This window comes from Polistes fuscatus, unplaced genomic scaffold, assembly GCF_010416935.1.
Source record: "Polistes fuscatus isolate 324 unplaced genomic scaffold, CU_Pfus_HIC Scaffold12, whole genome shotgun sequence".
Lineage (NCBI taxonomy): Eukaryota > Metazoa > Arthropoda > Insecta > Hymenoptera > Vespidae > Polistes > Polistes fuscatus.
Genome location: NW_025113020.1, coordinates 7,048,653 through 7,069,348, shown reverse-complemented (window position 1 = coordinate 7,069,348; position 20,696 = coordinate 7,048,653). Strand labels below are relative to the sequence as shown.

The window sequence follows — 20,696 nt, the reverse complement described above, 5'->3', positions numbered from 1 at the left end:
AACCTTACATTTAAAAAAAAACAAATTGCATTATAAATTTATTTAATCGTATATTAATTAAACGACACGATATGTGTTATATTGCAAATAATATTAATAGTATTAAAGTTATTAATGTAAAGGTCCTTTGTTTATATAACTTATGTGAAATATAAAAAAGAAAGGTTATTTACAATGGAAAAGATTAATATGCCAAATGAAGAAACTTTGAAAAAAGTTATTTTTGATTTGCAAGAACCAGTAGTGTTTAATAATATTTTACAAGATGACAATGGCAAATTTATATGGAAATTATTACAATGGAATTTATTAGAACTCGGTAACAAATTTGGTGATATGAAATTACCATTTCGCGTTGGATATAATTCCAAATCAATGGTATCTGTCATTCACTTTTTATTATATAAATTCATATTTAAAAATTGACAACACATTTGTTAGGAAAATATAATTTATATATTTTATTTATATATATTTTATAGCATCCACAATGGGAAAAACAATGTCGTATTAAAACAATGACATTCACTGAATTTTTAGAAAAATCCAATTCCTCTGTCGATAATAATAAATGGTATTATTTTGATTACAAATATATGCATGAATGGATACAGGATAAGCCTGACTTACTTAATTCCTTCAATTGGCATAGATTTGGTATTGAAAAAGATGGTCATGACTCTACGCTTTGGATTGGAAACAAAGGAGCACACACTAATTGTCATTTCGATTCTTACGGATGTAATTTAGTAGCACAAATTCATGGCAGGTGTATACAAATATTCTATCATAATATATTTTATAATTTAAATCTTTTTATCCTTAGGTAATCATTTTTTTTTTTATATATAAAATTATAGAAAACAATGGATATTGTTGCCGCCAAATTGTACCAATGAACTTCATCCTACAAGAGTACCATACGAAGAATCAACGATATACAGCGAGTTCAATTTTTTTTCTCCAACTATTGTAGAAGAAGAATCGATATTAAAACTCTCAGGAAAAGTTAAATCTATTGTACTTGAAGCGGGGGATGTTTTATTAGTTCCAAAAGGTTGGTGGCATTACGTAGAATCCTTGAATTTGACTGTAAGCGTCAATATATGGTTACCTCTACAGACAGACAACGAATCACGCCTTAAAGAAGCGCTTGTTCAATTAATTATTAACAGAATCGGTAAAAAAGTATGTGACAATCTTGAGGAAACATACTGTTCTCTTTCTCAAAGTATGAAGATTGTAAGTTTTCAACTTAAAATATAGTTATATTATAATTTTATCCTTTTATAGTACTTGTATTAATAATATCTTTTTTCTTTATTATTATTAGTTGGAGAATTCTCTGTTAGAATGTAAAAAGACTGATACCGAAAATATATCAGATAGAAAAAGAGTCAAGCAAATGGTATGGACTGCTGAAGAATTATCTTTACAATATCCATACTTTGTTAAATTGCTTCCTAATTTGGAGCAATCTGAATTACAAGATTTATTAAAATTGAAAAGGGAAAGATTTTTAACAAACATTAACGAGATGCAGGAAACAAATATATCTGCACCCACGACTTCTTTTAATGAAACAGAATTATTCTCTCAATTATCAAAAGACGTTGTCAATACATTTTGTCATCCAGAGATTATTGATAAAGTAGCAGAATTACTTTTAAAAACTCGTTATGGAAATCAATAAAGTTATTAATTATAAAAATCATATAAAAATATCCGAATCAGTCATTAGCAAATCCATAGACTTTTAAACTACCAGCATCTCTTTTCCTATCGTACGTGTCTTTGTCGTCACAGGCATAAGCAAGTAAATATTGTTTTGGATGCCACGCGACTGTAAATGTAGCAGCTTCAACTGGAATATCAGCAATCTTCTCTCCAGTTTCAACCTCACCAATATCTATAACTAAATCTTCCGATGCCGCTGCTAATAATTGTCCATCATAAGAAAAAGATATAGTCCTCACCGGCCATTCTAATCTTGAGAAAGTTCTTAAACAACACAATTCATCGGCATCCCATAAAGACACTAAAGCATCTGCAGAGCCAGTCGCAAAGTAACGTCCAGTCGGATCAAATTCGATACATATACATGTTCCTGGATGCGCCTTTATAACATGTAACAATTCTAATTCTGGATAGCTAAGAATATGTACACAGCCTTGTCCATTGGTTAAATAAAATGTATCCGAATCTTTATTCCATGAGATCTCGTTAACTTCAAAATTAAATTGTTCTTCCGCGCGTATTTTCATAACTCTAGCATCGATGAACGTTACAAGATCCTCCTTGTTTCCAACAGCTATGGTATTACCATCTGGTGACCAAGATATGTTGATATTTTCTCCTCTAGTACTAATATTAGCAGTACACTTTTGAGTTCTTGTATCCCAAATGCGTACTGTCTTATCACCGCTTGCGGTTGACAATAATTCTGGGCAGAATGCGTGCCAACATAATTGATCGACGCTACCACCATGTCCTCTAAAAGTTATTTCTTGTTTCTATAATAGAATAATATTTATATTGAGACATATATTTTCTTTCTAATCTTTCTAATCTTTTATAACCAATACTTAGTGCTTACTAGTCGGTCTGGTCCAAGTGAAAATATACAAACAGATTTGTCAAAAGAACCCGAAGCTAATAATTTTCCATCGCAACTCCAACCAACACTGTGTACTTTAGCTGAATGACTTTGTTGTTCTCTAATTTTGTTATGTGATTTAAAATAATTTATTAATTCTTCTACACGTGGATTAAAAGTCGCCATGTTTGTTTATAAATTCATTCAGCCAATCAAAGATATTCATTGACTTGAATCGACAAAAATCGAAGTTTACCGGTCAAATAACAGTGAAAACTAACCCTTCTGATAAGTCTAGTCAATATTGAAGTGAACAAAGTATTCATTATTATTATTAAATCACATATGTATATAAATATTTATATCTATATCCATATATATATATATACATACATATATAAATGTATATATATAGATTGAGATTCTAATTATATTGATTATATATTATTAGGTTAGGAAAGTGTTTTTTTATAGTTAGAGAACAACCCATGAAGTCTAGATAGAAGGAGAACGAACGCAGTGTTATAAATGTGTCTACGTACATGTAGCATGAAAGGATGATTTCTATTGCCATTAGAGAGCGCGTCGATTCGACGGGTCAAATTTTTCAAATATGTAGTTGCACCATACACAACACACCCTAAAAAAACAACACACACACACGTACTAAAATTTGAACTCCCGAACACCACCGCCGCCCTTGTGGAGAATTATTGTACCCGATGTTTCCTCATTTTTAATGACACAAATTCAACGAGAACGCGTATCGCATTCGTTCTCCTTATATCTAGGTTTCGTGGAACGACCAATCACAAAGAATGACTCGTTAATGTTTTCAATCTCAAAGACAAATCATAAGTAGAATTATACGGGTTGGTTGCCTAGGTACCGTCAAGACGTGTAATATGTTTTAACGTAAACAAACCTCATTTAGAGAAGTTTCATTGTGTTCGAGAGAATAAAAAGTCATTTGTTTATGACAATTAATAACTTTGATAAGCAATAAAATGACATCACTTGATTTAAGACAACAGAAGCTTGAACAACAGGTGTGACTTAATAACATTTCAAATAATTTTATGTATGCATATATACATACACATTATGTATATATATGTATTTCGATAACATAATGATGATTAATAAATAAAATGTTTTATTTTAGAGATTATTAATTGCACAAAAAATGAAACAAAAAAGACAAAGTGGTGCTGGTGGTATGGTCCAGGCATCGAATATATCCACTACGCAACTTACAAGTCACAACATGAAATGGATTAATCCTAATAAAGAACTTCATGGTAAAATTGGTATTTAGAATCATTTTAAACGTCATTTTTATTTCATTCGAACACAAGTATATATTGAACTTCAATTTTGCTAGGATACGATGGACCTTTGCATTTCACGATGTCCCAAGCAAATCCAGATATTGGAACGTTTTCGGAAAACAAACCAATAGAAACAGAAATTAGTGGTAACATTTGTAATTATGTATGATATCGACATCCTATTTCTAAAGTTTTAATTGAAACAACGATATTTACTTCTTAGAAGCAAGCTCCGAAATAGCTTTTTATGAAGGTACAGAAGCTAAAGAGTGCGCTGATGAAGAATCTTCTCTGATAGAATTGCATTCTCCTTCTGAATCTCTGCCATGTACTTCGCCTCTTAAAATAGCACCATCAGAAGTAACTCGTACACTTATCAGTAGAGACAATCATTCTACTGTATGTATATCGATGATTAATTATTAGAATATAATTCAATAAGTTTTCTTTGCATATTATATTTACGTAGTTACCTCTTTGTATGCTTTATTATTAATAAATCATTTCTTTAATTCAGAGTCCAGAACTAGAAGGCAATGTGGAAGGAAATGTAGAACAATTTGTATTGCAACCGGCAAATAAAAAAATGCATTACAAATGTCGCATAACGCGTGATAAAAAAGGTATGGATCGTGGTCTATATCCAACATATTTTTTACATCTTGAACGTGACTACGGGAAAAAGGTTTGTACATTCTTAAATCTATTGAATAAATTATCGAATTTGTTTTACTTATAAATATTATTTTAGGTATTTTTATTGGCCGGTCGCAAGAGGAAGAAAAGTACGACAAGTAATTATTTAATTTCAACGGATCCCACAGATCTTTCAAGAGGTGGCGAATCTTATATAGGAAAATTAAGATCCAATCTTCTTGGTACACAATTTACCGTTTACGATAATGGATATTCATTAATGAAAGATTGCAAGAGAGATGAACGCTTTAATCCACGACAAGAATTAGCTGCAGTAGTTTATGACACTAACGTCTTAGGATTTAAAGGTCCACGAAAAATGACTGTTATCATACCTGGAATGACTCCTGACCAGAAACGAGTTGAAATTTGTCCACGCGATGAAACGGAAACATTACTTGGTATATAATCAATTATATTATTATACAATAGACAAAATTCTTTGATAAGTTATTCAAAAAACGAATTGATAAAATATTTATGTTATTATTATTCCAGAACGTTGGAAAATGAAAAATATGGACAATTTAATAGAATTACATAACAAAACTCCTGTATGGAACGATGATACGCAATCGTATGTGTTGAATTTTCATGGTCGTGTTACACAAGCATCTGTTAAAAATTTTCAAGTTGTACATGATAGTGATGGTTAGTTTAATATAAAATAAATCTTCTAAAATTTTCTTTATTCTATGTGTATTGGATATTATATGTATTTGTATTGTATTTTTATTTTATAGTGGACTATGTTGTTATGCAATTTGGACGTATAGCCGAAGATGTCTTTACAATGGATTATAGGTTCCCACTTTGTACACTTCAAGCTTTTGCTATCGCTTTGAGTAGTTTCGATAGTAAACTAGCATGCGAGTAAAGGAATGATATATCTATTTGAAAAATCTAAAGAGGATTTAAGAATTCGAACCAAAGTTATAAATATAACAAAGTCACAAGGGAAACCTTTTTCAGAGCTTGCGTAATATAAAAGCAATAAAGCAAATTGGCTTTGTTTATATTTCGTATATAATATTTATAATCGAAGCGAGAAATAGGAAAGAAACGAACAAATAAGAATTTTGTGTATTTAAACGACAGTTGTTTGTGCACATTTGAAATGTTTTTTTATAAAGTGATAGACTACGTTACTATACTTGAAAAAGTATGAATATAAACAAGAAGAAGAAGAAGAAGAAGAAAGAATAATCTAATAGAACAAATAATATAATAAGGGAATGAAAATCAAGTTATGCCTTAATTCAATGATTCAATTGTGATCAGTATACATACAGGATGTCTGAGGTTTTCCCTGCCAAACGATGTCAGCGTATTCTATATACGAAAATTAAGAAAAAAAATCAATGTACATTCACAATAACGTGAAACAAGTTCATTTCGTTTAACAGCGGTGTGTCAGATTTGCATTTGTAAACTAAAACAGTCAGTTGATTGAACAAGAAATTAGATAATTTACAATTTGTGTCATCAATTTTTAACTAAGTTTATATAGCATTATTTTCTTATTTTCGTGGATAGAATACGTTGACATCGTTTGGTAGGGAAAACCTCAGACACCTTATATATATATTAATATAAATATATCTAACAATTATGTTGCTGTCTATATCTAAGACAAAAAGTTTATATAAATAGACAATCAAAATTAAAAAAAAAAAAAAAACATACAAAAAAAACATATTTCGGTGCTAACTTGATAAATATTCACCGTATATAAGAGTTGTTTTATATCTATAATTAAAAGAAAAACAAGAAAACAAAAAAAAATACAAAAGAAGAAGACTTAACAAAGAAGAAGAAGAAAAAGAAAAAGAAAGATAAAATAATGAACTAGAAACTGTGTGTTCAAGCTTTTCTATCTATATACACAGTATATAAAATCTTTTTCTTTTCTTTGAATAATCATATAAACAAATTTATTGGAACGTTCTTCTCTGCATTTAAGTTAGAACTAATTAATATATTGATATTTAGATAAAAATATCAAACGTGTTACTCTCTTTCATATTATAATTAAATTCTTAATCTTTTATAAAGATTATTAATATTGTAATAGGGGAAAAAAAACAAACAACAGTTCAAATACTTTTACTACTGCCTCTGATTAGTTAAACAAATTTGCTTTTTTTTAAATGAGTGTATAACACGTAATTTATAATAATAATCACATATATCACGAATACTAGAAGTTATTCAAACTGAGGTATCTTGACACGTTTGCGGACGTAAATGCTATAGCGAACGTGTTAAGAAGAAAAAATAAAAGAAAATAAAAACAATTCACAATTAGCTTTGTAAATGAATGCACAGTAGTATGCTTTAATTATTAACGTTAACTTTTTAATTATGACTTTTAATGTGTACCTGAAGTAAGATCTGTATAAAAAAAAAAAAGAAAAATAATTAACATTAATTTATAATCTAATATTTAATATTTAATTATTTTATATATTTTAATTTAATGAATACATAAGTTTTTCATTGCATTTGTTTCTTACTTCAATATGAAATAGTAGTATTGCACAGTGTTGATGTTAAAGAAAATGTAAAAATACGTTTATTATGCAATAGTTAAGAAACTAAAATACAGTACAGTGGTACTCCATTTATATGAGAAAAAAAAAAAAAATATATATATATATATAATTAATAGAAACAAGTTAGTTAATACCGATGTAAACTTTTGATAAATATTTACTTCCTTGCTCGATAAAATTTTGTAAAATGCATTTACGTTAAATTTGGACAATAATACGTCATACGATGATAGTATTTAAATCTCTCATAAATATTTTAAATCATCGAATAATATATATATATATATAAATATATATTATCACACAATTGGAAACTTTTTTTATTATATTTAATCAAACATTTTAATCACATACATAACGATATTTAATTATACTTTAAAGTATTGTCGATCAATATTAATTTGTTTAGCAAAGTATAATGACAAGCGGATCCCTATGCTGTACTGTATATTAGAATGAATAATAATACAGTGACTGTGTGATTATTTAAATGATTTAATATTGTGCCTTCATGTTCAATATATTACATATACATATATATATATATATATATATACGTATATATATGTATATGTATAGTTAAACACACATACAATTTGTATTAAGATTATACACGGTATAACAATTCAAACACAAATCTAGCTGATCGAGTGATCTATCATATTATTATAATATCAGATATTTATTATTCGATGTGATGCGTATTTCTAAATTATTAACTACGAGAAGAAAATAAAAATAATCTCTCCATTATTATATGCTTATCTTTTATGAATTATAACTTTGCTAGGTAGAACTCAAGTACACAACATATGAGAAACCGGAAGCAATTTGTATTCTAATAATCACATAAGAAAAAATATTTAAAAAATAATAATACATATACATACATATATATATATATATATATATATATATATATATAAACACATACATATATGTTTGTATCAAAGTCGAGCGTGTTAAAATATATTTTGCAATAATATAACTAACAGTATTATTAAAATGAAATCAAACAATTTTACCGAATTATTACGATATGATTATATATATCATACGTTAAGAATAATATAGTCTGTGAATTGTATATCATATTATCTAGAAATGTCATTTTATATATATAAACTAAAGAACAAAGAAAAAAAGAACAAGAAAATCCTTTTTTGTATTACCTTTTTACATTAACAAGTCTTTTGTATCATCGTTAACTAAGGCCAAATGAGTTTTTAGTATTTAAACTTTAGATGAGATATATGAACAAATATTCGCTATAAGTATTAATCTGTTATATTATAATGGAAGAAACACAAAATGTTATTGAGTTATTCAAACATTTAGTATAACACGATATAAAACATAACACATGAATTGTTTTATCTAGAATTAATTATATTTTCTTTGCTAATTATATTTATTATTTTTTCTATAACATAAATCTGATTGCAAAAAAAGAGAACGGAGGAGTTTTATTTTAATTATTATTTAATGTACGATAAATTATAATTTTGATGTAAAAATTATGTAAAAATAAATATTTGCTGTGCGTTATAAAGAATATTGTCTATGCATATGTTGAGAAAGAAAATTTTAATTGAAAAAAAGAAAAAAAAAAGAAATAATATTCAAATAAAAACAAGACGTAACATTATAACTTTATCGCATCATTATAATAATAATAGAACGGTTTTGAATAATGTATATATACAGTATTTATTATCACAAATTATATATTAAAAAAAAAAACACATTAGTACGAGATTACTTATAGCATTATTAAAAAAGGCAGTAAAGACATGACAAATTACCTAGCCGTACTTGATTATCATGTCATATCATATCATATCATAAGTATATATATATATATATATATATATATATATAACAAATGTTTTATTAATACAATAATATAATCAAGGCACTTAAGGTCTAGTTAGTTGATATTCAGTCACTAGTTTTTCTTTTTATTATTAAAGTTTGAGTTTCAAAGCATAGGAAATTTGTAATAAAAAAATATATATATATATAATTATGTATATAAATGTATATAATAGGACACGCACACGCGCACACAAATTTTTGAACAAAATTAATAATTAATCTTAACGAAATATAAACAAAAATTTAACAATTCTTATTTATTTCTTTTAGTTTTCTTTCTTTTTTTTTTTCTTTTTTTATTGATCGCAATAAGTGTACACATGTTGTTAGTTTTTCAATTTTTAAAAAGCGCTCCTACTTATGCGTTATTTAATTAATCAAAGTATACAAATCGTACTCTTGACAAAAGTGATATGAATTATTTTTAGTTTATATTTTTTTTCGCTTACGTTTATGATATATTTTTTAAGAATATTTTTACTTATTTTTTTTTTTTTTCAATTTTAATTGTTGGATAAAGGATCACATGCAACGTATGCATATTTATTGGGAAAAATTATTAGGACGGATATTGAAAAATATATTTTCTCTCTTTTAACGTGTCTTGTCTGTGTTTTTTCTTTTTTTTTGTTAAAATACTAATTTGTATAGATTCATTCGAAGAATACTTTGTATATATATCATCTGTGATAAAATTGTAATCCTTTATCCAAGAAGTTACCATTAATATGCAGCAGAAGATTTGTTTATAAAGATATAGATTAAAATTAATAGAGAAAAGAAATATATATATATATATAGTAAACAAACAATTAGTCATTGTATCATAAAATTGAATAATTATTTCTATGGTATGTATACATATATATGAAACAAATTCAGATAATTATTAACAAATCTGACGTTCTTTTTTCTTTTCTTTCTTGTTATTTTTTTTGGCAACAGTATAATATACATTTTTATTCTTTTTAATATTTTTGAAATTATAATATATTCAACCGTAAGATATTTAATATTAAAGACATATATATATATATTAAAGAAACTTATAAAGTAATTTACAAGTAGCAAGATTTATCATTAAAAATATGTTATCAATTAGACGTCGAGAAAGTGATCATGTAAACGAAAATTTGCAACAAAAGACAAAAATATAAATAAAATAAAAAGGAAACACAAAAGCAATATTCACCATGTAACAATAGCATAAATGATATAGAGCATGAATTGTTATAATAAAAAAATTAAAAAAAGTAGAAAGCATAAATGGTAATTAATGTTTTTTGTTACTTTTGTCATTATTATTTATATTAGTAGTATTTTTGCATTATTATTAATATTAATATTAATATTAGTATTAATGTTATTATAATTATTATTATTATTATTATTATTACTATTATTATTATAGACTGTTTATTGTGTTTTTGTTGTTGTTGTAAATATTTGTATAAAAAATTATCTTACTATTTCCTAATAGCAAATATATAATATATATAACACTTCTGCGAATGAATATACATATACAATATATAAAATCTTGTTGAAAAATCCCAATTAAACGCAAATTTAAATACGTATTGATGATATGTGTTATATATGTATATGTATATAAAGATTGAACAGGAACCTAACTTCTTCCAGAAACTCGATAATACTGAATTTGTTAATTATAAATTAAATGATTTTACTTATTTTTAATGGAAAAAATTATTTTTTTTTTCTTTTTATTTTTCAATATTATTTTGTGCACGAATGATCGTAGTAATAATTCCTTTTTCTTTTCAAAATGAAAATGTTTACGTTTATATATATATATATATGTATAATATTGCCATTGCAATTCCTTTTTAATTATATTTAGTTTCACAAATAACCTTTCTTTAAATCACCTTGAGTAGTAGTAGTTTTAACGTTTGGCCTTACAAATCTAATTGTAAGAGCTGGTATGCGAGACTGAGGTCTGGGTATACCACTTGCTACACTGGCTGGTTTATTTCCAGTATTCCAGTTACTCGGCTGTCGAAGCCTAGTTTTAGTTTCTGTTGTATTAGTTAATTTATTTGTTGTCTAAAATATCATACAATAACTTTGTTAATATAGAAACAGATAATTTGATTAAATTATTTATTATTAACCGTTTGAGTCTCAATGTTAAACAGTTAAAATATTATAATTTACCTGTTTCACAAGACCAACCGCATTCTCTTGTTCTTTCTCTTCCAAATGACCTTAAATGATGGACAAAAAAGTATTATCGAACTTTTCCTTACGTTGTAAAATGAAATTTTAATATATAAATATAATGTTTTATTTACTCGAAATTTTATGTTCTCCGTTGTTATTTATAGCTTGACTAGATCCAGTTGGACTTATTATCGGAGAGCTAGTCTTAACCGTTGAATCTATACTAAGCGGTGAACTAGAATTGCTTTCAGTTTCCTCAACATGATTTTTTGAAATTGGTGAAGGTAAATCTTTTAAGTCATCGACCCAATTATTACGTAAAATTTGTTTCTTTGGTTTTGGTGTTGATTGATGTTTAGTACCTAATTAAATGAAACAATTGTCACAAATTATAGTTTTGCTTATAATTGTTTAATCTATTCATCGTATAGTTTAAGTATATTTACCTTCTTGCATATATACAATTTGAGACAACTGTTCCATATTCGTTGTACATACATTGTATGAATTATGACTACTGTCAGAACACATACTAAGTCTATCGTCTAAATCAGGAGCACTATGTGCACTTTGAGTACTATCTATACTTTCAGTAGAACCTCCGGAATTTGGCTTTTGAAACGTAGTGTTTATATCAACGTGTGGCAATCTCTGTTCCGAGCCACTTCTTAATTTTCCTAATGAATACGATTTAGTAGTCATCGGTTTGGCTATACTTTCCATCGTATTAATGCATGTACCTTTGACTTGTCTGACATTAGGTAAATACGAATATCCAGTAGCATTGATAGTTTTCATCGGATTCGATAATAAATTAGGATTAGAGTTTTGCAAGAATTGTGGCAGTTTGGATAATTTTTTAGGCGCATGTAATTTTTTCTTAGGTGCCTTGGAAATTGGTTTACAAAAGGTCTCGTCTATGTTACTAGGCGGCAACGATTGCTCTACAGTTTCTATATTACTCTTTCCATTGATGTTAGCAGATTTTTTAGTAAAAGTATAAAACTTACGATTCTGTGTATCTTTTTGCGTACACGTTGTTACTATATTACAATCGGACAATTCTTTTTTACTATTAGATTGATCCTTCGAAGGTTGCTTTCTGTAAGTATTGTACTTATTTTCTATAGGAATATTACTTTTCTGTATAATATTCGAGTCATAAGTAACGTTAATATTTTCATTAGTTTTCGGTTGAGATTCATCAGGAGTATTACTGTAGACAGAATGTAGTTTGTATTTTCCGCTACGTTGAATCTCCGTTAATAATTCTCTTCTTAAAGAAGGAATTTCTTCCGGTGGTAAACTCGTAGGATTCATACACGTCGATTGATACTGATTAATATTCTTATTCATACTTGTGAATGTTGAATTTAGTAAATTTTCTTGTTTAGACGAATGATTAGTATACGAAACAGGTATTTGTGGTATCGAATCTATACAATTGTTTTGCACAGGTAACATTGTACTGTCAGAACATTTCGTGGCAGTTTCTTCCACGTTAGAACTAACATGAATATTTTGTTTGCAAGAGTCAAATGTATTTGTAACGGTCATTGCAGGTGCAACTTTCTTTTCCTCTTTCACATCAACGCATTGATATGTAGTATCTAGTGAATTCCTAGGTTCATTACTTTCCGATTTAATCACTGTGACATTAAGATCACTTAGATTTGTATACGTGGAAGACAAAGCATTCTCATTCATCTTTTCTATCTCCGAATTTACCAAAGTGGACGACGTATTATTATGAATATCTGTAATACCAGTATCCTTAATATTCATTTTTTCAATATTTGTTGGCTCGATAGTAAACGTATTATTTATAGACATTTTACTTTTGTCTTTATTCTTTACTATAGTCTTATCGTTGAATTTTGATATAAATGTTGTTTCCAAATTAACTTTTGGGTTTTTAATTTTGATAAATTGACATTTATCCATCGTTGGATAGGATAAAGTTTCTGAATTGATACCACTGTCATAGTCAGTGTTATATGTATTATCATTATTCATTGATATGATAGATGAATATAAAACAGATGGATGAGAAACGTTCATTAATGCATCCCCAAAATCTGGTTCTCCTAAATTTATAAACGAATCAATTCCTTTGGATTGGGACATATTTATAAAAGCTTCCATACTTTCTTGTCCCGATGTAATTAAACCATCATCGGGATTGTAACGATTAGCTCCCATTGTTCCTTTTAACATAAATGGTATACCTTCTTTCTTATCATTAGTTTTATTAGTCTGTGTATTAAAAATAATAAATATTATGTAGATCGTATTTACAATTGATAAAATTTATGATTGAATCTTTAACGGTTAGAGTCATCAACGATGAAGTATCAACTTATAATTATTATAATTATCGAAAACTTACGCTTTGATACAAATTGTGAAATTCTTTGTCCCTAATTTTACATGCATTTTGTAAATGAGGAGGTAATGCTTCCATGATAGATTCAAAACTCATTCTGGTATTCCGTTTTTTAGGCCTTGTAAATGTTCTCGTATCCGTAAACCTTTTAGTAGCTAAAGCCAAATATAATGAATTATAAATAACGAGAAATGAAATTAAGAAAATAAGATGGTAGAGTAGGAATTACTGGTAGGAGTATTTTGAGAACTTATTTCTGAGGAATTCCTCAACCAGGCGTGTAAGTCATGCACTGTAGTCTCTGAAGAGCACTCCACAGGTTCCAATAACCTGACATAACAAATGTTTAACATTTTTATAAACAACTATTAACATTCGTTTATGAATTAAAATATAAAATGTAGAATATAAATAAATTAAAAAAAAAATAATCATTATTTTAAGAACGTTCCATTAGAATATAAATATATAACATTCTTCTAAAATTAAATCTACTCTTTGATGAGATAAAAATACAATTCTTAAGAAAATAAGGAAACGTGAATGTAAAAAAAAAAAAGAAAAGAAAAAAAAAATAATTTGTGATAACTACAATTAAATAATTTAATATTTCTTACCATCTATCAGTGTCGCTAAAATCAAAGTTTGACACGTCAATGGTATCATCGTATTGAATATTAATCGTTTCATCGTGATATTGTTTTTCCACGTTATCAATAACTTCCAACTTTCGTTCTGACATATTCTATTTCAATCACAAAGTTAAAAATATATAGGGACTGGCATTTTACTGTTATCAATTCTCTTTATCAATGAAGAAGAAATGTAAACTTATTTAACAAACAATTATTAATCGTATCTGTTACTTTTTACAACCTTATTTAACGTATCATTTTTTCTTTTCAATTTACAATAAATAATAGAGATTCTTTAAAAAATTAACTTCGATATTGTTGATTGCCAACAAAAAAACACAGAGAGACAGATATATAGACGTAGGAACTTCGGTACGTTACATTTGGCTTACTTTTACAAGATCCCTAAATCACATTATTAAACCACGTTTACACGTAATCACGATTTTATGTTTTAATTGCATTTCTATGTGTCTCGATCGTGCTGTCATCTGTCGAGTTTTTTAATAACTTTTTGACAGTTTTCAAAACAATTATGGCGGCATAACCTCAAACTAGTTGACAATTGACGTGTATTTTTATTGTGATATTGTTTTATTTAAAAATAAAATCAAATATGTTTATAGTAACTAAAGAAATTGATGGAGAAAATATTAGCAAGCTGTGTCGTACGTGTTTACGAGAGGACGGTGATAAAATGGTTTGTTTGTTCGTCGGACCAGCAGGTTCTTCTCTTGCTGCCAAACTCAGATCTTTATCTTGTTTAGAAGTAAATCAATATAATCTTACAATTTTCCTATTTTACATATTTTTTATTTCTATATTTTGCCTTATTTATATTTTTTCTTTTTCAGGTTTGGCAGGGTGACGGATTACCAGAAAAAATGTGTGACAGATGCGTTACCAGAGCAGAATCTGCACTTTTGTACCGAGAACAATGTAGAGCAGCTGATAGGGCTTTAAGACAAGCTGCTTTAAAAGTATTATTTTATTATTATACTTTTTAATTTATTTATTTACAATATCAAAAAATCATATATGTTTTTGTTTTATTTATTAGGTTTCTGGTTTAACTTCTTACGCTACTGTATCTGGTTGCAAATTGTATCAACAGAGCCAAGGTTTTATGCCAGTACAGAACTCTCATAAAACTTTAAAGTGCATAGAATGCGGAGCTGTTTTTATGAGTTATCAAGAATTGTGCGCTCACAGTAGACTGCATTTACCTTTCGTACAAGAAAATATTCCCGTTGAACATATGCACATCATAGAGTCTCAAAATACGTATCTTAATTTCAGCCATTTGAATCCTAACATTTCTAATGACGGTATACAGAATACTCAATTATCACCATTAATTACATCTAATGTAATGCATATGATGTCGATGAACGAGGATGGTTCTAGCAGAGCAGCTTGTGCTCTACATTGTTCTCTCTGTAATCATACATTTACTAATAGAACGCAATTAATTTGTCATAATATAGCACATACTACAGAAAATATTGATATATCCTATGACAACGAGAATATAGACATTTGCGAGAATTCTAATCAATTGCCACAAAATTTGAGCTATGAAAGATCCATTAATTCCGTTGATAATTCCGTTGAAAATTTATCTTACCAAAGACCAAACGTGGATAATAATCAAATGCAGAATTTAAACTTTCCAGACAATATACAACTCGATGATGTTCGAGAGAATGATACGCAACGTGTTCAGAATATAATGCATTCAGAAAACGATGTCACAAATTTGCATAATTTACAATATGCTAAAGCACAGAATATCGAAACAGAAAGACATATCTTAAACAATTATCAATCTTGTTCATCCGATTCTGATTATAAGGAAAAACTTGATTCAAAGGAATTATCTAATTCGTATTTAAAAAAATACAAATGTAAATTGTGTACTAAAATATTCAGTCAGAAATCTAAATTACTCGCACATCAGGTATCTCATAGTGATCAAAAACCATACAAGTGTCACAGTTGTGAAAAAGCTTATGCATCTAAAAGTAAATTAAACGCGCATATGAGACTTCATACTAAAAAAAATGTACATTTATGCAAATTGTGTAACAAAGTATTTACGTATCCGTCTTATCTCGAAGAACATATGAAAACTCATAACAAGATATATAATAATGATTCCAAAAAAGTATTACAACTCGAAGGATTCCAATGTAATACTTGCAAGAAACGATTTAGATTGATAAAAAATTTAAAAGCGCATGAAAAACTGCATACAGGGAAAGATCTTATTCAATGTGAGATATGCGATAAACGGTTTAGTCAAAACTACAATTTGAAAGTACATTTGCAAACGCATAAGTCGATAAAAATGCATAAATGCGAATATTGTAACAAATGTTTCACGCAGAAGGGTAATTTGGTGGAACACTTGAGAATTCATACTAAGATAAAACCATTCGAGTGTAAATTATGTGGCAAAACATTTTCTCAATCGAGTCATCTTAAAAATCACGAAGCTTCGCACGTTTCTCTGAGACAACATCAATGTCGATTATGTGGTAAACGTTTTAAATTGGCTAATCATTTAAAAAGACATTTAAATCTGCATACGGGAACTAAAACGTACAAGTGCGAGCAATGCAATCAAATGTTTTCTCAGGCTTTCAGTTTAACAAGACATATGAAGAGGCACAGCGATACTCACATTTAATTGTATTATAAAAAAAAATTATTTATAAAAAAAAAGTATATCGCAATATTATAATATATCATTCTTTAAAGTATACATATAATAAAATATCTTCGTACAACGAACGGATTCATATATTACTAACACCATATCGGTAATAGTAGTACTCTATCTTTATCTTATCGACTGTCGGAAGTTGTAGTTTTGTACTTTTTTAAAATCGACCGTCGGTAATAGTAGATTCCTATTTTGAAAATACCGGCCGCTGTTAATGGCAGTTTCTACTTTAATAATAATGACCATCAGTAACCTAAATATACAATATTACCAGCATTAAAAAGTTGGCATAGAACCACAACAGCTGAAAAAAATAAATAAGTGCATTTAACTGCTATCTATTTGCTAATTCAAAATCCATAATTGCTAACTTTTTTAATTATTATATAATAATAGTATATGACACATACTTTAATGGTACATATAGTATAGTTATATTGTAATATAGAATTTTATATAATTATATTTAATTTTTAATATATAAACATGTGTGTGCCTTCAGAAATGCATTTAAATATATATATTTTAAAATGATGCAATTTAAGACAATCAAATAAAAAAGAATCCAAAAGGTTTGATGATAAATCCAACGATGATCACCTGTAACAAAAAGAAGACTATATTAATCATAGAATCAAGAGATACAATAGCCTGACATATAAGTGGTCCAATTCGCAGATGCACTTTTCAATTGAATCCTTTATTTACTTTTTATCAAATCTCTAATTACCGTTGCAATAAAATTAAATTTAAACGCGTGATTTTACATTTATATAAAATAAATAAAAATAATAAAAAAAATAAAAATAATAAAAATATGAATACTAAGTTACTAAAAAAAAATAATATCTATTAATTATTATGAAAGAAATACTTTTAAACTGCATTATATAGAAAAGAAAACTTGCAAATTTAATAAAATACGATCAAAGTGAAAAATTTTAAAGACGAAACAAGAAAAGAGAAATTACTGTAATATTTACCGAACGTTATTTAAGCTTCAAAATTTAATAATACAAAAATTGTAATATTTTTGACTCTAACTAAACACATATGCATCTTTTGGACGATATGGCACACAGATTTGATGTGCCAAGGAGATGGAATGGTCCATCATCTCCAATTACAACTACAAATTAATGACGAGCAAGAATGTAATATAATAAAATATAAAATATGACTAGAAAGCTATTCTCGAAAAGTTCTAACTTGTCGTTGAACCTTTGAAAATAACTCAATAGTCTATGTAGTTGCCCTCTTCAGCCACAATTAAGTGGGGGCCTCTTCGGCAATTAGCCTCTTCGGCATTTAGCCTCTTCTTTCTTCAACCCTGAAAACTGCATTGGACATTTTCAACGTGCAAGAAAGATAAGATATCTCATATCTTTTTTTGCAAATTAACTTTTATTTCGTTATGATTCTAATATGGGATTATGAAAAAATTAATTTATATTTAATGTTAATTATATTCAAGCTCGTATAATTATGGATGAACTTAGAGTTCATTGCATAATATTACACGAGCACATTTAATCAAACGTCCAAGCAGATAATTACAATCGATGACCTAATAACACGTCGCACTTTTAATATCAAATAACAAAATTCAATTGAAATTTAATAATGCAACAAATGTAATTCATTTTCTTGCAATATTTTCATTTCATTCATTTGTTATATTGAACTATATCAAATATTTTTCATTATAAGAGAAAATCACTATTGTGCGAAGTGCTAATCTTAAAACTAAGTATCAAATTCATCAAAGTATTTGCGAGTTTGTTCGAGACTATCTCGTTCGAGATAGAATCGATATAGAACTGAATCTTTCAAATCGTTGCAAATCCCTTTGATTCATGATACATAAAGAAGATTACAGAACAGTCACAAAATAAATTTACAAAGCAAGCATATTAGAATAAATAAAAAAAAATTTTTTGTAACAGTTCTGTATAAACCAGGCGGCGGAATTTCCACTCCGGAGTGGAAACAAACCTCGTGCCTTTCCTGGGTCCTACCTACTTAAAATTAAAGTTATCACATTCGCTCAAAGAGGTATGCTACCTGCCTGCCAATTACCCATATTTAAAAAGAGCAAATACACATACGTACCCACCCACCCACTCCACGATTCTCTCACATACCACCAGGGTGCAAAAGCCTAAACTAGAGAGCATGCCCCGGGGCACCTCCGACACCCTAGTTCAACCACGTTTTCTAAACTTATATTCTAAAGGTATACGTACTGATTGCTGTAATCGGCTACCAAGGCTAGTAATCATTGCATAAAAAACTACAACAAAAATACAAGTATACACTAGTATATATGCATACTAGTAATATACGAGTATATCAAAGTTTCCACAAATAAATGCGGTAACTCTACTATGCAAAACGATTGTTAAAAAAAAAAAAGTTCGTATCGTACACGTGACTCTACAAGTTATTTTTATTCAATAACTTTAAAACATAATAAGCGCGGGGTATTACGTGTCGCGAAACGATGTACAATGCACACACCTAAACGCACACACAGGTGCAACGTACACCGTGCAATCACTAGCACAATGACAGCCGCCAATAGGGGGAAAAACTTAAAACTAAACCTATACTAATTGTTTCTCACCTATACGAGTAGCACCTGGGCACTGGCATAGATGAGAACGCAGAAAGTATAGGGGGGAGAAACGGGAGATTAGTATATTAGAAGCTGAAAATCCTGATCTAAAAAATATGATTAAAAACACATATATACATAAGACATAAATACATTTTTATAGAAATTTATCTAAGCGGCTAAGGACTCTACAATTTATTTGATAAATATTAACTTTTAATATCTTTTAATATCTTTTAATATATTTTAATATATTTAAAAACCTCGGACGACTCCTTTCATTAAGTTGGCTGTTCTAATAAAAGAACTGGGCTTTGAGCCACCACTTAACTGCTAGAATCTATCCGTCGCGAATGAGTTTGTTTTCTTGCTCATTTAATTGTAATATCGAAGTATCGATATATCGAAATTAATCGCGATTAGATAAACTAAGTACGGAGCAATGCATGTAAGACATTTATTACATGCTTTTCTGGACGAAAACGAGTAAATTAATGCTCGGTTTCGCCACTACTAACCACGAACAAAACACGTAATAAAAAAGAAAGTGCATTAATTGATTGCACTGTTAATTAAATGAATTTAATCGATGAGACAAGAAAACCTATCCTGAACTAATATAAAATATACAATACAATATACAATATAATATACAATTTTCATGAGTAACTCCTAGAAAGGAATTACTCATGTGCTCGTCACTAATTTATTTAAATAATTACAACCAGTAACTCGTGCCGATTAGGACCTTTCATCCTCGACATGATTGAGCACCGGAGGGACTTTAAATTTTAACTCACGGCATAAGAAGTTCTACGATGGCTCCAAAACACTCCTACTTCGCAGCAAGTATTGTAGAATGCGAGTATCGAAGATCCATCGAAGATCCATCGAAGATCCATCGAAGATCCATCGAAGATCCATCGAAGATCCATCGAAGATCCATCGAAGATCCACCGAAGATCCATCGAAGATCCATCGAAGATCCATCGAAGATCCATCGAAGATCCATCGAAGATCCATCGAAGAATTCATTCCACATCTTTGATAAGGTAGAAAGTCCGTCGTCATATCTGTAAAATAAAAT

At 28.3% G+C, this 20,696-nt stretch overlaps 5 protein-coding genes and 1 long non-coding RNA gene across 9 annotated transcripts; 3 read left to right on the top strand and 3 right to left on the bottom strand.

Annotated features, from left to right (window-relative positions):
• Nucleotides 1-71: 71 nt before the first annotated feature.
• LOC122513447 (HSPB1-associated protein 1) lies at nucleotides 72-1,705 on the top strand. Its single transcript, XM_043629806.1, has 4 exons — nucleotides 72-378; nucleotides 483-769; nucleotides 861-1,242; nucleotides 1,334-1,705. The coding sequence occupies exons 1-4, from the start codon at nucleotides 175-177 to the stop codon at nucleotides 1,691-1,693; spliced, it is 1,233 nt and encodes a 410-aa protein (XP_043485741.1). The 5' UTR covers nucleotides 72-174; the 3' UTR covers nucleotides 1,694-1,705.
• Nucleotides 1,554-2,957, bottom strand: LOC122513448 (THO complex subunit 3). Its single transcript, XM_043629807.1, has 2 exons — nucleotides 2,597-2,957; nucleotides 1,554-2,513 (listed from the first exon to the last, which is right to left on the bottom strand). The coding sequence occupies exons 1-2, from the start codon at nucleotides 2,780-2,782 to the stop codon at nucleotides 1,731-1,733; spliced, it is 969 nt and encodes a 322-aa protein (XP_043485742.1). The 5' UTR covers nucleotides 2,783-2,957; the 3' UTR covers nucleotides 1,554-1,730.
• A 436-nt stretch (nucleotides 2,958-3,393) lies between these two features.
• Nucleotides 3,394-5,819, top strand: LOC122513477 (protein king tubby). Of its 3 annotated transcripts, none has more exons than XM_043629859.1 (8): nucleotides 3,394-3,645; nucleotides 3,762-3,906; nucleotides 3,981-4,073; nucleotides 4,154-4,326; nucleotides 4,445-4,612; nucleotides 4,679-5,024; nucleotides 5,122-5,274; nucleotides 5,367-5,819. In XM_043629859.1, exons 1-8 carry the CDS (start codon nucleotides 3,604-3,606, stop codon nucleotides 5,498-5,500), a joined length of 1,254 nt encoding a protein of 417 aa, XP_043485794.1. In that variant the 5' UTR covers nucleotides 3,394-3,603; the 3' UTR covers nucleotides 5,501-5,819. The 3 variants fall into 3 exon arrangements, with proteins under 3 accessions (XP_043485794.1, XP_043485793.1, XP_043485795.1); XM_043629858.1 differs by having other exon boundaries at nucleotides 3,395-3,645; nucleotides 4,151-4,326; XM_043629860.1 differs by having other exon boundaries at nucleotides 3,398-3,645; nucleotides 3,762-3,897; nucleotides 4,151-4,326.
• Nucleotides 3,917-5,020, bottom strand: LOC122513479. The gene is made up of 2 exons (XR_006302762.1): nucleotides 4,959-5,020; nucleotides 3,917-3,992 (listed from the first exon to the last, which is right to left on the bottom strand). It is a non-coding gene; the product is annotated as an uncharacterized LOC122513479 (long non-coding RNA).
• A 4,931-nt stretch (nucleotides 5,820-10,750) lies between the features above and the next one.
• Nucleotides 10,751-14,708, bottom strand: LOC122513453 (putative uncharacterized protein DDB_G0277255). The gene is made up of 7 exons (XM_043629809.1): nucleotides 14,247-14,708; nucleotides 13,859-13,959; nucleotides 13,633-13,784; nucleotides 11,690-13,499; nucleotides 11,375-11,605; nucleotides 11,238-11,287; nucleotides 10,751-11,126 (listed from the first exon to the last, which is right to left on the bottom strand). Exons 1-7 carry the CDS (start codon nucleotides 14,369-14,371, stop codon nucleotides 10,923-10,925), a joined length of 2,673 nt encoding a protein of 890 aa, XP_043485744.1. The 5' UTR covers nucleotides 14,372-14,708; the 3' UTR covers nucleotides 10,751-10,922.
• An 84-nt stretch (nucleotides 14,709-14,792) lies between these two features.
• Nucleotides 14,793-17,367, top strand: LOC122513454 (zinc finger protein 761-like). Of its 2 annotated transcripts, none has more exons than XM_043629811.1 (3): nucleotides 14,793-14,964; nucleotides 15,119-15,244; nucleotides 15,325-17,367. In XM_043629811.1, exons 1-3 carry the CDS (start codon nucleotides 14,881-14,883, stop codon nucleotides 16,954-16,956), a joined length of 1,842 nt encoding a protein of 613 aa, XP_043485746.1. In that variant the 5' UTR covers nucleotides 14,793-14,880; the 3' UTR covers nucleotides 16,957-17,367. The 2 variants fall into 2 exon arrangements, with proteins under 2 accessions (XP_043485746.1, XP_043485745.1); XM_043629810.1 differs by having other exon boundaries at nucleotides 14,793-15,033; nucleotides 15,325-17,366.
• Nucleotides 17,368-20,696: the final 3,329 nt, after the last annotated feature.